General features: G+C 45.2%; 1 protein-coding gene across 1 annotated transcript in view; it reads right to left on the reverse strand.

Moving 5' to 3' along the window:
* Positions 1–20,639, reverse strand: part of prkar1b (protein kinase, cAMP-dependent, regulatory, type I, beta) — a 66,230-nt gene that overhangs the window by 13,570 nt on the left and 32,021 nt on the right. Inside the window, exons 5-7 of the mRNA XM_078284835.1 lie at positions 12,066–12,127; positions 8,103–8,149; positions 4,163–4,321 (exon numbers count right to left, since the gene is read on the reverse strand). Of these exons, the coding sequence (XP_078140961.1) occupies positions 4,163–4,321; positions 8,103–8,149; positions 12,066–12,127 (268 nt within the window). The remainder of the gene's footprint in view (positions 1–4,162; positions 4,322–8,102; positions 8,150–12,065; positions 12,128–20,639) is intronic.

Consider the following 20,639-nt stretch of genomic DNA (forward strand, 5'->3'; position numbering starts at 1 on the left):
AGAGAGAGTGAGAAGAGACGGTCTTGCCCGCCCCGCGTCTGCCTTTGCATATGGAAATGATATATTGAGGCTTGGGGTGTCTTTAGTGCCTAAGTGCCTGAGTCCCGCTGCTGCCTCTAATTTCATATAATTTCACATTTTGTCTTAAAAGGGGAGAAAATGTTCCCAAGCGAGCCAACGTCAAACTCCAAAGCGTAAACAGCTTGATTAAAGGAATTCTAGGCTGCATCGCCTCCCTCCTGGATAAGTGATTGAGGGAGTGTGTGAGTGTGTGTGTGTGTGTGTGCGCAGAGCATGTAGTCTGTTTTTAGTTCTGCCACTTATGTTTTGTTGCCGTCTCTGCAGAGGAGAAACTTCATGCTCATTAAGCAAGCAAATACAAACACACTCTATACTCTACCTCTAACACTATCTCACACGCACCCACACACCCACGGACACACACGTACACACACCACCTTCCTCAGTGGTGAGAGACGGTGAGAGTCGGTCTCCTGATCTCATATTCTCCCTATAGACCACCTCGGACTGGCTTGCTGAGCTTAAAGGCTTACCATGCTTACATTACATTACACAGCAGGCCAGATTCATGCGACTGGAGGAGGGAGGGCAGGGCGGGCCAGACTAATGTCAGCAACGCAAAGGTTTATTGAGGTGGATTCTTGAATGAAAGTGTGGATGATTCTCTAAGTTTCCTATTCTCTTCTTTCTAGTTATCTTTTATTCTGTCGATGTGCCTATTCTTTCTCTTCGCATTCTCTTTGTCTGCCTCACTCTGTCCAGAGGAACTCATCCTTCCTGTCACTACTTGGGAGGGCCTGAGCACATGTTTCATGTATCGAACTCCCCAACTCCCGTTGGCCCTAATGCGTTCGCTCCTCCCGCAGTTAGAGATGAACCAGCCTGTGTGTCTGCTCGCTCTCTTTGAGGTGGAACCATCAAAGAGTTGAGGTGTGGAGCGAAGCCAGACTAAACCAACCGCACCTTATGCCCCATTCCCATCGCCTTCATCTCTGTCCAATGAGAAACACATATCTTTCCCCCCTTCTCATTTCTGGGTATATCCTTTCTCTTTGTCTCCTTTCGTCTTGTGTTCTGTTTGTTGACAGTGGTCTGTCAGCTTGTTAACGGCTTTGTCTGTTGCTGTGCGTGTGTGTTCAAATGCCAAGCGGACACAACAAGGTGGGTATTGTTTGACTAGTGGCAAACACAATGGAGTGAGTGTATTTATTGGAGGGGAATGTCATTACATTGTTTACTAATTGCAGTACATTGCAGTACTGGATGTGGTCAGGAGGAGGTGGAGGTGGAGGAGTGCAGTAAAGTGGTTTTGAAGGGCCATCTTAGCTCCCATCTTACACAACAAGGTTGCTGGCATTTTGTGATTATGAAATAGACCTTGCAACCCATGTCATCAGCATGCTGAGCAGTTGAAACTGGTTAACGACCAATTTTGATGATGTAGAAGCATGTGTATGTGTCATGTTTCACCATTGGGTGGTGGTATAAGGTGTTGGGGTTAGGTATAGGTTAAAAGGTCGATGGGTACAGGTGGGAAGTCATGCATGGGTGACATGGTTTTTACCGCACAAACCAACATGTAGGTACTCAAAAAGCGTTGCAGTTTCCTACAACACTTGACTCAAACTAGGGCTGCAACTAACGATTATTTTCATTGTCGATTAATCTGTCGATTATTTTCTCGATTAATCGATTAGTTGTTTGGTCTATAAAATGTCAGAAAATTGTGAAAAATGTCGATCAGTGTTTCCCAAAGCCCAAGATGACGTCCTCAAATGTCTTGTTTTGTCCACAACCCAAAGATATTCAGTTTACTGTCATAGAGGAGTAAAGAAACCAGAAAATATTCACATTTAAGAAGCTGGAATCAGAGAATTTTGACTTATTTTTCTTTAAACTTACTCAAACCGATTAATCGATTATCAAAATAGTTGGCGATTAATTTAATAGTTGACAACTAATCGATTAATCGATTAATCGTTGCAGCTCTAACTCAAACCAGGATCACTTTGCATAATGCTTTGTGAGCTTTGCTTTGACTGACTGACAAAACCATCAGCAATAGATATTTAGATGGACACTCATTGATGTGCATCAAAAGTAAGATTTTCAGCACCCGCCAAAAGGTGACTCATTTTTCAGTAAGAAGAAGTTGCTGGAGATGGTGTTTCTTGAGGCATCATGCAGCAGAGTGCAGAATGCCTCAAACGATTTACATGACTGCAATTGTACTAAATGTAATAGTATTCAGTCAGGAAGCACCTTTAAATATTTGGCTATTTGGAAATGCAGCAGACAAGCAGGACAGGAGGATAGCAGATTCAAACAATGAAACTGTAGGCGGGGGTTCAGTAAGTAGCAACACACCTCCCCTAGAGCTGCTAACTAACCAACTACAGACACAGGCACAAGGCATAGTTTTACCGGGGACACACACACACACACACACACACACACACACACACACACACACACACACAGCCACACACATTGTGTTGGCCTGAGAGGTTGCCAGAATACCACACTTTATAAAAACAGCTTTACAAATCATTGACAGCAATAATTAACTGCAGGTCCACATAATTGAATTCTGCTTCACCCTCTCTCCCCTCCTGCTGCTGCTGGTTGGAGGAATGAGAGAGAGAGAGAGAGAGAGAGAGAGAGAGAGAGAGAGAGAGAGAGAGAGAGAGAGAATCCTCTCAGAGAAAGGTTACCGGGGCAGACTGTGCCCTCGGTGAAACTATGTGCTTAAGAGGTGACATGAGTGCTGGGCAGGCCAGTGCCAACTTTGCACTGAGCTGAAAGGTCCACACACTGAAGATCTTCCATCTCTAAGGGTCCAAGCAGTTCGCCTCACAGAGCCAAGTGTTCAGTCCTGCTGCAGGCTTAGATACGGATGGGTGTTTGGAAGGTGAACTGGAAGCTATCTAATCTATTTGGAGTTAGGTGTTAAGGTTGGTTAGCAACGTTTGAGGAAGTATTTAGTGGTGCGCGGATACACACACACACACACAGAGCAATTAGTCATCCTAACAGCACCCAAAATGTGTGTGTGTGTGTGTGTGTGCGCGCGTGTGTGTGTATGACAGCTAGGGCAGAGCACCTTGTGTTTCCAGTTTAAACATTTAGACATTCCTGCTAGATAAGCTCCTGGAGCGGGTAGTGTGTGTCGAGGCATTAGAGTTGACCTGCTCTCTCTTCCACAGCCCTCCCTCACTCCCTCACTCTTTTCCTCTTTCCCCTCCCTTCATCTGGAAACACAGGGAGAGAAAGGGTGGCAACGGGAGGACAAACACTGCGTGGTGGAGATGGCTGCGCGCGTGTGTGTGTATGCGTGTGTGTGTGCATTTTGAGTATATAATTGAAAGCTACTGTTTAGAGTGTTTACAGAGTGTGAAGTGGTTGAGTGGGAGAAATTGTTGCAACTGAAGGACCACAGATGATAAGAGAGAAATAAGAGAGAATGCGTAAACTATATATTTATTGTGTGTATATCAAGCATGTTTGTGTAGTGTCATAGTGTCTGTTTATACATGTGGCCAAGTCTATGTGCATATCACATACTGCGATTTTAGATTCTACAAAATATTAGAATACTGGAGTATCTGCAAAATTGAATTATTCAATTTTAATGTCCGCTGTAGTTGCAAATAGTCAATATGCTGATATAAGATGCAGTAAAATTTTGTTCAACAAACACCAAGACTAATAATCATGACTAATCATGACTGACCACAAAATCAATCAAAATAATGAGAATTATTATTTTTGTCATAATCATGCAGCCTTAATGTGTCTTTATTAACATGTTTATGTGCATTACTGTATGTATGCATGGTGTGATAGATGTTTGTGATCATGCATCTATCCTCCACTATTACTACAGCAGCCAATGCAGCATCTTCTCTCTGAACAGAATAGGCATATTGTTACACAAATCTCAAACATCTGGTTGCTAGAGCATTCCTTTTACCTTTTGGCAGCTGAAAAATGGACAATTTAAATTCCAAGTAGCTGCTATCCAACTAGGATGCTATGGTGCAATAAGCTGACACTGCAGTACGTGCAGCAAGCCTGTATTTAAAAGTGTGATTTCTTCAACAGTGGGAGTGTATTTGCGTCAGTGTGTGGAGGTTCATACCATGAGGATGCGTCGGTAGCTGTCTCGGTCGATGCCCCACAGTTTAAGATCAGTCTTGGCCTTGACGGTGGCGGCTCTGGGGGTCCCATAGATCAGGGCCAGCTCTCCAAAACTGCCCCCCTCTCCGATACTGGTCACCCACTCCCCGTTCACATACACCTGCAGACAGAGCAAGACACAAATAGAGTGACTGACAGGGCCTGATATGAGCTTCTATACTTCTGAGGAACTTCAATCATGGTTGTTGTGTATAGGACGATTGGGTGATAATACATGTCAAGTTATTTTGTTAAAGTTCCAAACCTCAGATGGAAAATTCCGAATCATAAATTAGAAAAGTATTATGGACAACAACTGAATGGTTAATTGAAAACCTGAATTGAGCCATTTATTCATGTAGTTCCTCACTGAAGCCAGATCTCACAATAGATGTGAAGCCCGGCCCACAGAGTGCAGATTAGCCGTCTGTAGTGGTGAGGCTGAGGCTAGCAGGGTTTCAGACGGGGCTCCAGGTGGTCCTATGGGTGCGAACGCAACACCGTCGCCATGGACCATTAGACTCTATTACGGGGTCAAATCCAGGGGTCCTAAACCCTTCCCCCCCTGCTGCCGTGGACTGAGCTGACTGGCTCCACAAATTCACTCCCAAGTCCCTTGCTTCAAGTTGCATTACTCCTATTTGCCTTTGCCTCCCACCTTTCCATCCATTTTGCTTTCGTTTTGTTTCTTTATGTTTTGTCTCCGCATGCATTCTCCTGCTTTTTGCCGCGGCACTGCTGTCATGGCACAGTGGTCATCAAAAGGCAAATTCAGGTTAGTCAGTCAAGGGTGAGACACTTCACTCCACTACACCGATGAACTACCACACTTTTATGGTCACAGTTTACAACATACAGCAACTCCCATAAACCTCTTCAGGTATTCAGAAAGAACTATGCGTCATTGCTGGGGGGACCGTACAGAATTTTTAATTTTTGTTTCAACCTCTCTATCCATCCCCAGACACCCTCCCTTCTTCTCCCCCTCTCCCCCTCCTCAGTTTCCGGGGCTGTTTGATATGCTCGCTAGGCTTGCCCCTAAGCATTTGATCCCCACTAAGCCCTCAGATGGGACCCTCTAAAAGGCCTTCTATCCCTCCTATCTCTCCATCCATCCCCTTTATTCTCTCTGCCTTGTCTTGTTGAGGGGCTTCCCTTTGATTTGGGAGTGATGGAGGACGGAAAGCTGTGCTGGACTTTGAGGGTCTTATCTCAGATCTAAAACACATACGCGCACTCTCACATGCATGGTCACATACATGCACCCATACGTGCACGCACACACACGCACACACACACACGCTCTATTTAGGCCAGTTACTATAACTGTACAGACAATACAACCTCAGTGAGCCTCATTCAGGCTGTCTCTGGGGCCGTTACAGTTTCACCTGTCGACACACTATCCACTTGTTGACTTAATAACACAGAGAGAAAGGAGGAGAAGGAGGGAGGGAGGGTTTGTCCCCAGAGTATCCCTCCAGTGGCCGTTGTGAATAGCGAGGATTGTTGCAAGCCGCTATCCAAGGCTAACAGTGGACCACAAGGGACTCATCCCTCACTATGGACCAGGAGGGCTTCAAAGAGATGCAGAGGGCTGGGCTCGGGCTACGCCAAGCTGAGCGGGCCCATGATATGGCTGCTTTGAAAGCATTACATCAGTGAAGAGCAGCACTGAGCCATTTTCTATTGAGTCAGTATAGTGAAAAGGGTATGATGGAGTTCATCAAACAAAGATGCCAAAACAGCTCAAGTGTTGGACAATGTACGTCTAGCAGCAGTCAACGCATTTTCAACATGTGGCTATGTCAGTGTGTGTTTGTGACTGGAAGAATATCTACAGTGAGCTGTATGTGTCTGGTGGGAATTAAGAAGCAACAAATCAACAAGTGCTGGAGGACGAGCAGGCACTGTCGCTGTGTGTGTATTTCTGTTTGTGGTTACTTGGGAGTGTGTTTCTGTGTGCATGCCTGTGGGCTGTGTGTGTGTGTGTGTGTGTGTGTGTGTGTGAGAGAGAGAGAGAGAGAGAGAGAGCGAGCGAGAGTGTCTGCATGTGTTTGTCTGTTTGGAAACATTTAAAGATTTCATTCCAAAATGAGTTATTTGCCAATAGAAAAAACCGAGGCCTACTCATATAATAATTGCTTGCATAAAGGTAAAGCACATGATGGGCTACTACTAAAGCTTTGAATCGCCGTTTTGGCGGACAGAATCATCTGTGATTTCAAAATATTGACCAATGTGTTAACATCAGTGGCGGTGGCAGCAGTCAGCCTTCAGCCGGCCTACGGGATGCAGGCAGATTTACACTCCTGCCTAATGAGAGGCATCATCTCCACACTTTAATAACCTCGGCACTGAGCTTCAAGCGGTTTACTGCTCGAGGCTTGGCTGCGAGACGGCTGCTATCGGTAAAGATGGAGGGATGGATGGCGGGGGTCTTGGCCCGGCTTGGGGTGCAGGCTGACAGGGTCTTGGCTGTGGGAGTGGATGCCTGAGCTTCTCCGGTGGCGGCCAGAGTGAGGTTGATGTCCCGGCACAGAGCAGACCACCTCCAGCGCAACGATTAGGACTGAGGGGGATGTTGCAGCTGGGGCACTGGGGACCAGAGGAACTGTGGATCTAATATAAACTTGGGTCAGGGACAAAATTATGGAAGGGGTAAGGTGTGAGAAAGAGAGCACAAGCATCTGTATCAGCATGAGAAGAGTTGTCTCTACTGCACCCAATTAGGGGTAAAATTAGCCCCAAAATACGACGGTTTGAAGTCAGGCTAGAGAGAGTCATGAGGACGGATGCGTGGTGTAAAAACACGTGTTTTGTGAGACAAAAAAGATCCAAGCCAGAGATAATCGGATTAGTGGTGAAAAGAAGCGCAATGTCTCTCTCCCACTAAAAAGCCTCTATTGTGAGAGTCACGGTATCAGGCATCTTATCACAGCTTAAACAAAACCTACTTAGAATTACACTGAAGATAGCGGGAGAGAGAGAGAGAGAGAGAGAGACAGACAGAGAGAAAACAAAGAATCGTGGCCAACCACCATTTCACCAGAATTATAAAGAGGCCCTTTCTCATCTTATCACATCTGAAGACATGACTCAAATCAACGGTAGTCGATGTTGTGATGACGTTTGTTGGAGGCTGGTTTTACACTGCCTTTCTATCAAGGCACCATCTCTACTGGCAGTATTTTGACACTTCCTCTCTCTCTCTCTCTCTCTCCCTCTCGCTGAGAGTCAGACCAGGCTCTCCGGCACGCTTGGCCAAGCTCGCTCACCTGCTCCTCTCCTCTTACCTGCTGTCTCGGCGTAAGCCGATAAGGTCACTTCCTGTTTGACTTTCCGTCAGCACTGTTTTATCTTTCCACTTAACTCTATCGCTCTGCGCCGTGGCTTGCTAAGACAAAAGACGTTCTCACCGCGGCCGCCTTCACAGCGCGCTGGACTCCACAGCGCCGTGTTCAGATTGCCATCGGAGCGGAACTGGACTTTGGGGTGAAGAAAACATGAGGGCGATCCAATACAACCTGTCTATTGTTAGTGGGACACATTGTCTCAACATGATCAGAGAAGGCTGGGCTTTCTCACTGAGGCCCACATCCATCTTCTCCTAACACTGAAGTTACACGTAAGATATATTTTGGTACACTGCCCCTTTGAATCCCTTTGGTCTTGAGGTATTTAAAGCCAAAGCCAAAGCATTTTTTTGGGGCATTTACTGTTAAAATTAGGCAACAAGGTGAAAACGTTTTTTTTTTCATTTCATCGTGACTTTAATTTGTAATACGAGGTTTACTATAATGCGTTTAACTGAGAAGGAAAGTGGCCTAAACTGATTGTAAAATGAGAATGAATGTGTGTGTTTGTGAGTGTGCGTGTGTCTCTCCATGTCGACCACTTACGTCCACTTCTCCCTGGTCAATCACGTAGAAGTTGTCCCCTTCGTCGCCTGGAGGGGAGAGAAGAAGAGAAAGCAGAGGCGCGTGTGAGAGAGAACGTGAAAAGAAAGCGAGGAAAAGACCTGGCTTCGAACCAACAGGAAAGCTTACTTTTCCTATTAATCCCACCTCCCGCTCTGGTTCTCAAAGGTGGATTTTTAAACCATTAAACCAAAAAAGGCTGAGGGAAACTTGGTGCATTAAGAGATTAGAGTCATTTGTCAAACACTTGGATCACCACCTCTGTAGTTCTACCTTTAGCCTGCTAATGTCAGCTGGGGCACAATAACAAGCAGGAAATTATTGTGACGTGTGTATCCAGAGGCACACACACACACACACACACACACACACACACACACAAATATACACACACACACACTTTCTCTCACTCGCTCTCCTCACCATGGCTGTCAACTTCTGCCCTTCTTGTTTAAACAAAGAAAGAACCGGATGATTTTCTTCTCTTGCTATCTTTTTCCTTGGGCCTATATAAACTGAGGGCCTCCGACAGCTTCGGGGCACACCAGGCGTCAAACCTGCCGCTGCCTCCTCCAGAACGCATATTTCACTGGGCCTGCCAATACCTCTGTTAAATAGGGCCCTCGTCAGCAGAAAGCAGCAGCAACAGCAGCGTTCATTAATGCTGTTTGTGTGGCTTAATAGTGGAAACTCTGAAACACAGTGGGGCCTGAGCACGCAGGGCAACAACGCCTCAGCCATGGGAGAAACACAAAGACGGGTCTACAGCGTACAGTACAGAGAGAAAGATGTGATGCAAGTTACGACAGACTCCTGCTTCATTTGTTCTGTGGGGAACTTGCTACTTTCCACACAAAACGCACACACACACGGACATTTTAATTTTTTATTTATCCTTTATGTAATCAGGTTAGTCCCATTGAGATTGAGGTCTATTGTAAGTAGACAACGAGAGAACAAAAAAACATAAAAATGACAAAGGAAATACACAAAGTTCAGTCACACTTTCCAGCTTTCAAGCAGTCAGTGACATACAAATCACTGAGAAATTCTCATCTCTAAGTGCTTTGCAGTCTGGTCCATTTGTAAGGTGCACAGCGTGAGAAACCGGTCTTACCAAGTTCAGAATTACACATGGGGTATTTCAAACCAGTCCTGTGATCTGGTACCATAATTAATCGATTTAAAAGACAGTAGAGATGTGAGGTATACCCTTCAGAAGTAGAGCCTTATATAGATAAATATAATGCATAACGCATTTCCCTTTTGATATAAATCACAATGGTGAATGTGAAATGTATTTATCTCCAGTGATAAAATCCAGGGCACTGTGATAAACTGCATCAAATAACAATGAAGAGGTAGCATGCAAAACGTCTCCATAATCAAATACAGACATGACTGTGGTTTGTACAATGGTTTTTCTATTATCAAAAGAGAAGGAAGCATTTGTTTCTGTACAAAAATCGAATTTTTATCCTCTCTCTCTCTCTCACAGACACATACACAGACTCGCGCAGGAAGACACACACACACACACACACACACACACACACAAACACACACAAGGTATAGGTCCACAATTGCACATGCACACACCATATTACATGGGGAGACATATTCAGTTTCAGCTAATTAAGTCTTCTAATAAAGCCCTACCTTAATTATGCTATCTGTTACATGGGGCTCAGAGGAAATAATCAAAAAAGACTGACAGCCACATGGATGAGCATTATGAAGCTTTCCTTGCAGATATAAATGCAGTGTGCTAAAGCCCCATTCAGAGGAACAAGTGTGTAATGGTGCATGTGTGTACATGACACAAGTATGTGAGTATGTGTATGTTTTGCTGCTATTAAGTGAGGGTGTGTATGTGTGTATGTGTGTGTGTGTGTGTGTGTGTGTGTGTGTGTGTGTGTGTGTGTGTGTTTTCACCTGAGGAGTTGAAAGGCCCAGCGCGCCCCGTGTGTAAAGTTCACAGGAGTTCACACGGCTAATTAATACTGAGTGGAGAGTGCTCGTTAATCATATAGGCCTATTTGTCACACACAACGCTCCATGTCTGTCTGATGGTCTGTCCCGGCAGAGACCCCAGACACACACACACACACACACATACATACAATCACACACAGACAACCTGCTGCAACCTGGCCCTCCGCTATCTGCCTCTCTCTCTCTTTCATCTCATCTATCTCTCTTTCAATCCCTCTCACTCTGTCTCTCTATTCTTCTACTCTTCCTGTCTTTTATCACTTCGGCTCTCAAGCCTTTGTTTCGCGCCCTTCCAATCCCCCTGAGCCTGAGAGTGCAGGCAAATATTTGACCAGGACACACACACACACACACACACACGTACACACACACACACAGGCTGGTGTACTCAACCCCACAGTGCGGCCTTATTTCAACACAAGCTAATTGTAACAAGCACTGCTAAGGTTCTTTGGCTGCGCTCAGAAGCAAAACATGGGTTGCATCCTTGGCTTCCAAGGTGTTTTTCACCCACAAGGCTGGTGCGCCAGTCAAGCTAAACACAGACACCAACACATTCATTTTTCAAAAGTGATTTTTCATGTGGTATTCCAAATTTGGAATAATACCTTTGAGCCATTTTTTCCCAAATATTCCCCATGCCAAAGAGTGAATGTGATTATGTCTGTAATACTGGATACATCTCAGAGACAGCAAATGAAATCAACACGATATATTACATTACACAATAGATTACAAAGAAACAATCCATACACTCCATTTTGCATGTTATGATAGAGTAAATTCTCCCTTTGTATAAATACAACTCGAGCTACACACTCGATAATTCCTAGCTGTGTCTAAATAGTGTGTGAGTGGCCAGTGGCAGGGCGGTCTCCTGAAGCTGTACAGTAGTCCAGACATTAGCAGTGACATCAGCGCAGTATATACTGTATACCATACTCTGTACTGTGTATAACAATGGGCTGTCTGGGACTGGGGGGCCGCAAAGCTAGCTAGACTCATTATCACCAAATTAGGACTGATACACTCCCGGATGCTGTCTTGAGGGGAGGTGGGGGTAACTGAGCGAGTGTGTGAGCGAGAGTGTGTGTTTGCGTGTGTGTCCGAGTGCCGACAGGATGCCCTACAAGCGTCCGTGTGAGTGCGTGTGTGAGTGTGAGCGCCAGCGGCACAGTGATGCTGTGAGTATGAACACAATATTATCTGAAAGTGCACATTTGTCTGTGAGAATGCGTGATCCCAGCATTTGAAATATGTGGTTAAGTGTGTCTGTGTCTGTGTTTGATAGGGGTTTGGAGGGGGGGCACCGGAAAAATACAGTCTGGCCCTGTTAGGCTCTGTGTTCCTTCAAAGCCTATGGGTGTCTAGAATGGAGGGTTTGACGACTGTGGTTAGGCAGAGGAAAGGGACCTGACATCTGTTACAGACGGAGGGAATGCGTGAGCGAGGGAAGGAGAGAAGGAGGGAGGGAACGAAGGAGTGAGAGAGCAAAGTAAACGCCAGTAGTCTGTGGCAATGCAATAAATGCATTCGCTGAGGTAGCGGCCATGAAGGTGATCAGTCAGAATGGCTTTGGGTTTTAATTGTTACCTTTCCATCAAAGAGGATGAGTGGATCTAATCTATGCTAAGAAAACATACCTTGTGTCATCACAGTCAGAATGTTCAATATCAATCAATATTGTTATGTTTGCTGTTAACATAATTCCGATTACTTTTGCGAGATATTGTAATCATGAGTTGAACAAAATTATTTTACTACATCTTATAGCAATATCTAGACTATTTTCAAGTGCAGCCCGCTATGTGAAACTGTTTCAATATGAATGATATGCCTATGATTTACTGCAGAAACTAAAACTGTGATATACTGTAATATTACACATGATTCATTGTGCACGCCCTCTACATAAATTCAGTTGAAAACAACGTTTATGTTTTCACATACCTTGCTGGATGACTGTTTCTCCTGCGATGTGTGTGACAGGGAACATGGCATCAAATATGTCACTGAAGGAGAAAGAGAGGGAGGGAGGAGGAAGAAGGGAGAGGGCAAGAGAGAGGGAGAAGACAGTAGTTATTATCACCATACCTCCTGTTACATTACCGACGTTCTTCTGACCTGTAAACACGCACACATACATAAAAACATACACACACTACGGTGTGCGTTATGTGGAAGTGCTGCATGGCGGGTTAAGAAAGAGCAGCCGTCACCACTGTTAACTCTGTCATCTCAGGCCTTTATTCACTGGCAAACAAACAGCGTAGCCACAGAGACAGGCTTGGGAACTCTGGACGACCCCGACACACACACACACACACACACACACACACACACACACACCCAAACCCACCTGAATGTGTACACCACTAATTCCTTCATCATCATCATCAACAACATCCAACCATCTCCCACAATCCATTTGAACCCATTCCCTCCATTGAACAACCACCAACACACACACCCACACACACACGGACACATACATATACACCATCCAACGCATACATCCTCAGTCCAACACAAACACAAAGGCACAAGTTATTCACAGAGTAAGGCACACAGACATGGAGTCAATCTCTCGTCAGTAAAAAACATCATAGAGCAGGCAAATATGCCAATGAGAAGGCATACAGTCCATTAGTTTGAGTCCAACATTAAATCCACCCCAGTGGACAGTGGTTGTTTTATCCTCATTTATCAAAGAATACAAAAATTACGGGCCATCATCAGGCTCAAAAATAAACTCAAGTAAATTTTTGCTGTTGCTACGTCGGAACAGTAAAAACTGTGAAAATTAAATTACTGTTACTAGGTAAATACTAGGTAAAAAACTAGGTAAATAATGCTATAATCCATGTATGAAACATGGATGTTAACGATTAATAAACATCCAAAACCTTCAGCTTCTTTTTCTGCGTTAATACGTCTTCTAAGTATGGCACACAGGCTTACATATGACTGTGTGTTGTTTTAGCCCATGATCAAAGCGTGTACCTCTGAGTGTATCTTTTGAAAGAGGCGCTGAGAAAACAAACAAAGTGACGGCTGCGCCTAAGCAGTTAATTTCTGCTTCAACCCGGCAGGGAAAGCGCCTGCTAGGCTGTTCCTAATCGGACCGTTTAAACGCATGGAGCTTCAGCAGATTAAAGTTCCACTGCTGGGATGTGTCGGGACAGGAGAAAAACTCACTATCCTTCCTCTCCTCCGCTCTGCCCGTCTCTCACCTTTAGGGTATATTTATCTATCTAATCAGCTGCATACCATCCGTCTTATAGAGAAATATAGAAAAAACAATAAAAGAGGGTCAGGCATATCAAAGACATACAGGACCTGCTGAGTGAATGGGGAGCAAGTTTCAGCCTGTTCTCGGCTATGCGTGTGTATGTGTGTGTGTGTGTGTGTGCGTCACTGCATGTGTGCTTGCACCAGTCTGTCTGAGTCTGAGTGTATATTGCCTATGAAAACACACAGGTTTGTACAAAATAATGTGTGGGTGTTGAATATTTCTGCGCTCTTGACAGTACACCAGGCTGCGCACTACTTAGAAATTAAAAGGCTTACACAGCCAAACACACCTCATTCTAAGAGCGCAGTACGCACTACGGACATAAAAGTGTTATGTTACCTGAACCTCCCTGGTAAAACTGTAGGTCAACAGATGTTGGGGAGAGATCTGAGGATGTTATTGAGTGGTTTGGAAGTGAACTGACTCTGCTGGTATTTGTTTATGTGACACTGAATAAAAAGCAGCCTTGAGAAGGTGGATTTGGGCCAACTAAACCCACAGGTAGGGCCTGTGTGTTGCAGCTGGCCACTGACTCACACACACTCCAGTACACGCGACAAACACACACAAACATATTCACGCGTACACAAACACGCTCACTCTTAGAAGTACGCAAGCACAGGCGCGCATGATGAACACACACACACACACACACATGCCTGGGCACTCTCATATACAATACACCCTCCATTATATACGCTCTAGTACATGCAACAAACACACATACATATGCATGATCATACAGACGATATACTCAACAAATACTCAACGTGTTCAAGCACAGGAATTTGTGATGAAAACACAGGCACTCATATATGACACACACACTCAAACACACACTTTGATAGTTATTAGTCAGGGCAACATCTGCAGAAGTGCCCACAACTCACCTCACATCACCACCTGCTCTCAGCATGGGGCCTGTTTATTCAGGGGGCTTTTGGAGTAGCTCGTTTCAGGTCACATATAACCTACAGCATACTGTGTGGTTCATGAAAATAATTATGTTGGCGATAAAAGAAATCCTACAGGGTGAGACCAATTCAACGGGCATAAGAATGGGGTAAAGTTTACTACCCCACTCAAAAGTTTTTAAATTTCCATGTCAAAACATAAATGTCATTTAAATGAGATTTTCTTTGGGACCAAATAGGTGTATCTTATCTTAATGCCGTCTAAATCCATTTGACAGACGTAAACTCTGATCTACTTCCAATGCAGATTGCAATTCCAATGCAACCAATGCAGATGTAAGAGCAGGAGACAGGCAGCACAGCACATCATGCAGCGCAGCACTGTAGGACAGGCGGTATCTTGGAATGTGCCCACCTGCCGTCCTGCTCCTAGCACCTGGACTTAGCGTGTGGATGGGATTCTGTAAGGGAGAGAATAGTGATGATGATGATGATGATGATGCATCAGGCAGCTGAGAAGGACGCACGAGACTGAGCCACATCCCCATGACGATGAGATCAAAGGCATGCAACCTGCGTCTAGGTAATTACCCTTGACCGCCTCTCTCTTTCTATCCCTCCATCTCTCCATCTCCCCATTGGACGCACCGGTGAGCACAACAAAGACACTTGTGCAGGTAATGACTTCCCCCCCGTCTCTACCTGTCTCTCTTTCCCTTTCTTCATCTCCAACTTCCTCCCTGTCTGTTCTCGATCACTTTTTCTCTTCCTCTCTCCTCTCAATTACCCTTTTCTTCCCTCTAATTCTCTGCCTGCCCCACCTATTCCTCCCATCTCTCGGTCTATCACCCCCTCCCCGCCTGTCTCTGATGGAGTGATTAATCTTGTCCTTTCCGCTACCTGTAGCCCCTCTAACCTTAGGAAAAGGCTGGGACGCCCTAACAATGGATGTGCTGTTCTGACAGAAGAGAGAGAGAGAGAGACGCCGCAGACTCTAAGGGGGCTAGGAAGTTCACCTTCACCCTAGGGAAGGAGGGAGGGAAGGAGGGGAGGAGGGAGGGAGGGACACAAAGCTTCTGTCATGGATGAGATATGTGGAGAGACCTCCTTCCAACATACACACACACACACACACACACACGCACACACTCGTACACAAAAACGCAAAAACGCATGCATGTAAACACCGGTTCTCTCTCTCTCTGAGTGTTGGGGGAATTCAATGGATTATACTGAGGACAATCTAAGTGGCAGAGAGATTACATCTCTGATACTATACATCCCAAATGTTCATATACAGCCAAAGACAAGTTCTAGGAGTAACCTCTTAGCATAGACAATCACTATGGTGAATCATGTAATGGAGGATAGGAGATAAGAAAAGCATCATCTTGTTTTCATTAACTTCAGTTTAGTAAAAAGAAAACTAAAAATATGCTAGTCAGAATGATTAAGCCGAAACATATCTCTAGGTTTTTAACTCTATACACTAACAAATCTGCCACCTCGGGCTGTGAGTGTGTGTGTGTGTGAGAGAGAGAAGACCAGTTTATGTGCTCCCCCATCTCTCTCGCAAACACACAGTCACACCCACATTATTGTTCCCAAACACCCATAAAGCGCGGTTAGCAGGGGGGATTTTAGCCATTAATGAAATCAGGCCTGCTGATTGCAGCTGGATTGCTTGTTGTTCTTCTTGGTAGGAGTTGGCGGCAATTCTCTCTCCTCTCTCTCTCCTACACCCCAGCTGTTTATTTGCTCAGCAGTAGACTCTTCTTATCAATGTGGCGGGTGTGCTGCTTACATTACTACCTCAACACACTGCACTGCCATTATGCCATTAACACCAAAGGGGCTCTTTAACGGCACGGCATGCCGCCATGTCTTTGTGTTTCTTAATGGGCCGCAGAATGTTGAGTTACACAAGCCCTTAATGGGGAAACCATCCAGAATGCTCTCTCCGTCTGGATGGATGTGGTTTTGCAATAACCAAAATAATCAACAAATGCACCGCATAGGGGAACTTCCCGGCTCTCCAAGTTGTGTCTAGGCTTGGCAGTGCTGTGCCACTGGTTTGGCTGGCACTGTCTTATGCCATAAGTGCTTGAAGAATTATTTTTTCGCTGCCACGGTTGATAGTAATTCAGATTGCTGATTCTGGCAAATAAGAACAATAGCCTTTGTTTTGCAAGTCTACACCATTCCCTGATTAGAGGAATATATAGAAACAAACAGACTAGGAGCACTAAATATGCACCCGATTAGTACACGTGTTTGTAGGATAGCGTAGGCAGCAGGGCGGCATGGAGATTATGGAGACCATCCTTCCACTGGAAGGCCTATGTTCAATCACCTGAGACAACAATCATCTGCCCTACTGAAGTGTCACTGAGCCAGACACTTAATCCATACCAGATCCAGGAGTACTGTTCATCAACTGACCCTGCACTCCATTCTCCCTGTAGAGGGGGGCAAGCAAAAAGAGAATTTCCCCACAGGGATCAATAGCACATCATAAAAGGTTGTAATAATCTGGCTAAGGACAGACGGCACAGAGAACTGTGAATGGGCCTGAGAGGGTAAAAACCTCAGGCTGCCAGTCAGGAAGTCCTACACTGAGCCCCATGTTGGTGGTGACCTGAGAGAGGTCGTCTTTATTTATGCTGCAACTGATGCTCCCAATAGTTCAAACCGTATCCACAGTGCATAGTGCACATTCTCAACAACTTCAAATAAGAGACAGGTTGCCACAGATGACGCAAAAGATAGTACTGGTGCGTGGCTGCTGAGTGAACTGAGTGATCTGATTGGTCAGCTTTATGTGCATAGAAAAAACCCGAAGTCTGCGTGCCATGTATTCACAAAAATACGCAGACAAACATAAATTATGTTTTCACTGGTGGTAAACAGAATTGTTTAATAGCTTGATGTGTGACTCATCATGGGTATCACACTGCGATGGAAAACACCTTTATGAGGCTGACTGACTAACTGGTGTACAGTTTAATGTCCAGAGTTTAATGTCCAGTGCTACTGGCCAAAGATACTCACATGGAACAACCAGCTCACACCTCCGAGGTGTGGACACAATGAAATGTTGGATCTTAAAACCATTGATTACACATGCTTGTACGTGCAAACACACACAGGCATGCAAGCATGCATACACACGTACATTCATGCACTCACACACTTACACACAGACACAGACACTCACTCACACACCACAGACAGAGCATCTGGAGACACTTTCCAGTGTGTCTTGTTGAACAATAGGCAGCAGTATGAGAGAGCGAGAGTGAGAGAGAGAGGGAGAGAGAGAGAGGGGAGAGATGAAGGAGGTATAATTATAAAGCACTGAGGCCGTTCAGGGAGGATATTTATGACATGAAAGCCCTTGGCACGCGCCCCGTCTCTCCCTGGAGCCCAGGCGAAAAACGGAGGCACCAGGCCATGCCAGCTGTAGCCCATTTCTTCACAACGGCCGCCAAACTCCAAGGAAAGACCCCCAGGGGGACTCACGGACCTGTGTTGATTAGACAAGACACACCACAAACATCCCCCCCGACCACCAAATCACCACCCTCATCCTCTACTAGGACTAAACAGAAGCTTATATAATGAAAACAAGGAAGGCAATACCCAAGAACCCATTCACTAACATTCAGTGGTGATGCTGAAGAATAGGACTGGGCAGGACAGTTCAGAATGCAACAGCTAGGATTTTAACTGGTGCCAAACGAAGACACTTTTTGTATTTTTACACTGCTTTAGAATTGTGTTTTTTTAAGATTTTTCTGTTCACATTTAAAGCACAACTAGGCCTGACTCCAGGATACACTGCAGATCACTTTGTTCCTTCAAGCTCCACTACAGCCATCAGGCGTCAGACATTACCATCAGCCATCGAGAAAATGCTTCCTTTTAAATCAGTGAAAGCTGCTCCACTGCCGGTGTTGTGTTCGCATTTCATCATGTCCAGTGGAAGCGCCCAAGCTCAAAAACCCCATGATTAAAGTCTCGCGTTTTTGAATGAGCTGATGTGAACTGGCATGTATTGTGTGTACAGGCAAGCATACAGGCCAGAGGTGGTCCTAGGGGTTTATAGGTGGACATAAGGGTTTACGACTGGTGGCAATGACCACTTAGGGACGGTCAACAACGCGGGAGGAGAGAGAAGGCCAAGGCCAGGCAAGGAGAAGGAGAACTTTCACTGCTCCAAAACTCACCTGGCCTTCTCCCAGTCCGCCCTTGGCTTTGGTCCTAAAGGCTCTAATACTCCGGCCCTTATGAAGATCACAAGTGCCAAAACACGCTAGTGCTGTTTTTAACTTTCCTTCATGAGGAGCCAAAGCCAATGGTCTATTACACATGGAAGACTTTTGAAATCCTTAATAGAATTTAGACTGCCTTGGACTGGCCTTTTGTTTGGTCTCCAAGACCTAATGAGGGCTCACTTTAGCATCCATGGAGGTCTTAGAAGGTCTAGTTAGAGTGAGGTGTGTGGTTAAATGTTGGACGTTGTATTTAAAACCAACAGAGGGCAGGGAGCACGTTGCGTTAAACCCACACACCTGGTCCTGGTGGGTTTATAAGGGGTGTAAAGCTGGATGTATCCTGTCGGCTCAAGGTGTAGACGTGTGTGTAAGTGTCTGAATGTGTCTGTTTGTGTGTGGTGTGTGTGTGTGTGTGTGTGTTGCGCTACCAAAGCACCTGAGGGCCGGTGGGTTTATACTGGTGATCTGTGTGACCTGTACACTGCTGCTAAAACATGCTGAAGGAAAAACCGCCATTTACACATACTGCAGTGGTCAGACCACCTGAGAGAGAGAGTGAATTGAATATAATATAATATAATATAATATATTCCATTGAATTGAATTGAGTGAGAGAGAGAGAGAGAGAGAGAGAGAGAGAGAGAGAGAGAGAGAGAGAGAGAGAGAGAGGTTAAAGAAAGGGAACAGTACACTGATCTAAAAAAACAGATGCCCATGCCCATGGCGCTGTGATGACTGTGTTATAGTAAAAAATAGAGGATATCTGAGGGACTCCCCAGACCAGGGTCAGTCAAGTACAGTACACAGCTGTGACTGCAACAAACACAAATACTGACAATCATACACACACACAGAAAAATACCTTGCATAACAGAGCAGGAAGGCCAACCCACTTGGAGTAAAGACCAACTGACACAGTAGCTTTCCCGACACCTTTGAGCTTTATTGAAGCATTAGTCTTGTGATAAAATATCAGGCTGGCACTGAACTGGCTGGAGCCGCCTTTGACCCTGCCAGCCTGCCAACGCCAACCTCACCAGAGGGCAATCCGCCCTTATCACCTTCATCACCACACCCGGTATCTGGCACCAGTGTTTTTCTCACAATGGGATGCTACTGGCATGGCAATGGGAAGGACAGGCTTGGATGTGTGGGTTTAGAGGTGAGGAAAAAGAGAGAGTGGGAGAGAGAGAGAGAGAGAGAGAGAGAGAGAGAGAGAGAGACAGAGAGATTCCACTGAGAAGAGTGTAGTGCTGTTGAGAAGCAGCCAGTTGAGGCAGTTGAGGTTTGTTACAATGGTGAATACCAGACAGCTTAGGCCTTCTACCGGAGCAGGCTTAATGAACACCTCGTTCACACTCTCTCGCACATAAACACACACACACACACACATACATACGCTTATTAAAGCTCATTTACAACCTCTCCCACTGCCTGCCATCATCTTAACGACGGCAGTGATAACGATGTGGAGGCCGTAGCATCTCATTCCTCGGCTCTGACTGCTGCTTGGAACATACTCATCCAACACAAACACACACACACACACACACACACACACACACACATTCAGGTTGGCAGACGCGAGGTGAGATTAATAAAGCAGAGTTGCATGGGAGTGGAAGACGAGACTAGGCTAAGGAGGAAGAGAGGGAGCAGTTGATAGGAGGATGTGATGGGAGAGGGGGGATGTGTTACAGGGAGGAGAACAAACACCAAGTACCTTGGCAGTATCTCAACTGTAAATATGTGAGCCACATCACATCTTTGGAGTAAGTTTTCATTATATTAAATCATTATATCATCATTACATCATTACAGAGAATATCTGTACGATTTTCCGGGGAAGGTAATGCTAACAGTATGATATCGGTTTTGCTTACAGTTTGATAATGTGGGCGTTGTGAAGCCCTTTGACTGTAACAGTGATTAAGTGCTATATCAATAAACTTGACTTGACTTGCTATGCTTTGCGTGTTTGTTTGTGTTGGGTTTGAAAAAAAAATCACCATCATTAAGTAGGAAGTAGCTAAGTAAT

The sequence above is a fragment of the Centroberyx gerrardi genome, chromosome 7 (genome assembly GCF_048128805.1).
Source record: "Centroberyx gerrardi isolate f3 chromosome 7, fCenGer3.hap1.cur.20231027, whole genome shotgun sequence".
In the NCBI taxonomy this organism is placed as follows: Eukaryota; Metazoa; Chordata; class Actinopteri; order Beryciformes; family Berycidae; genus Centroberyx; species Centroberyx gerrardi.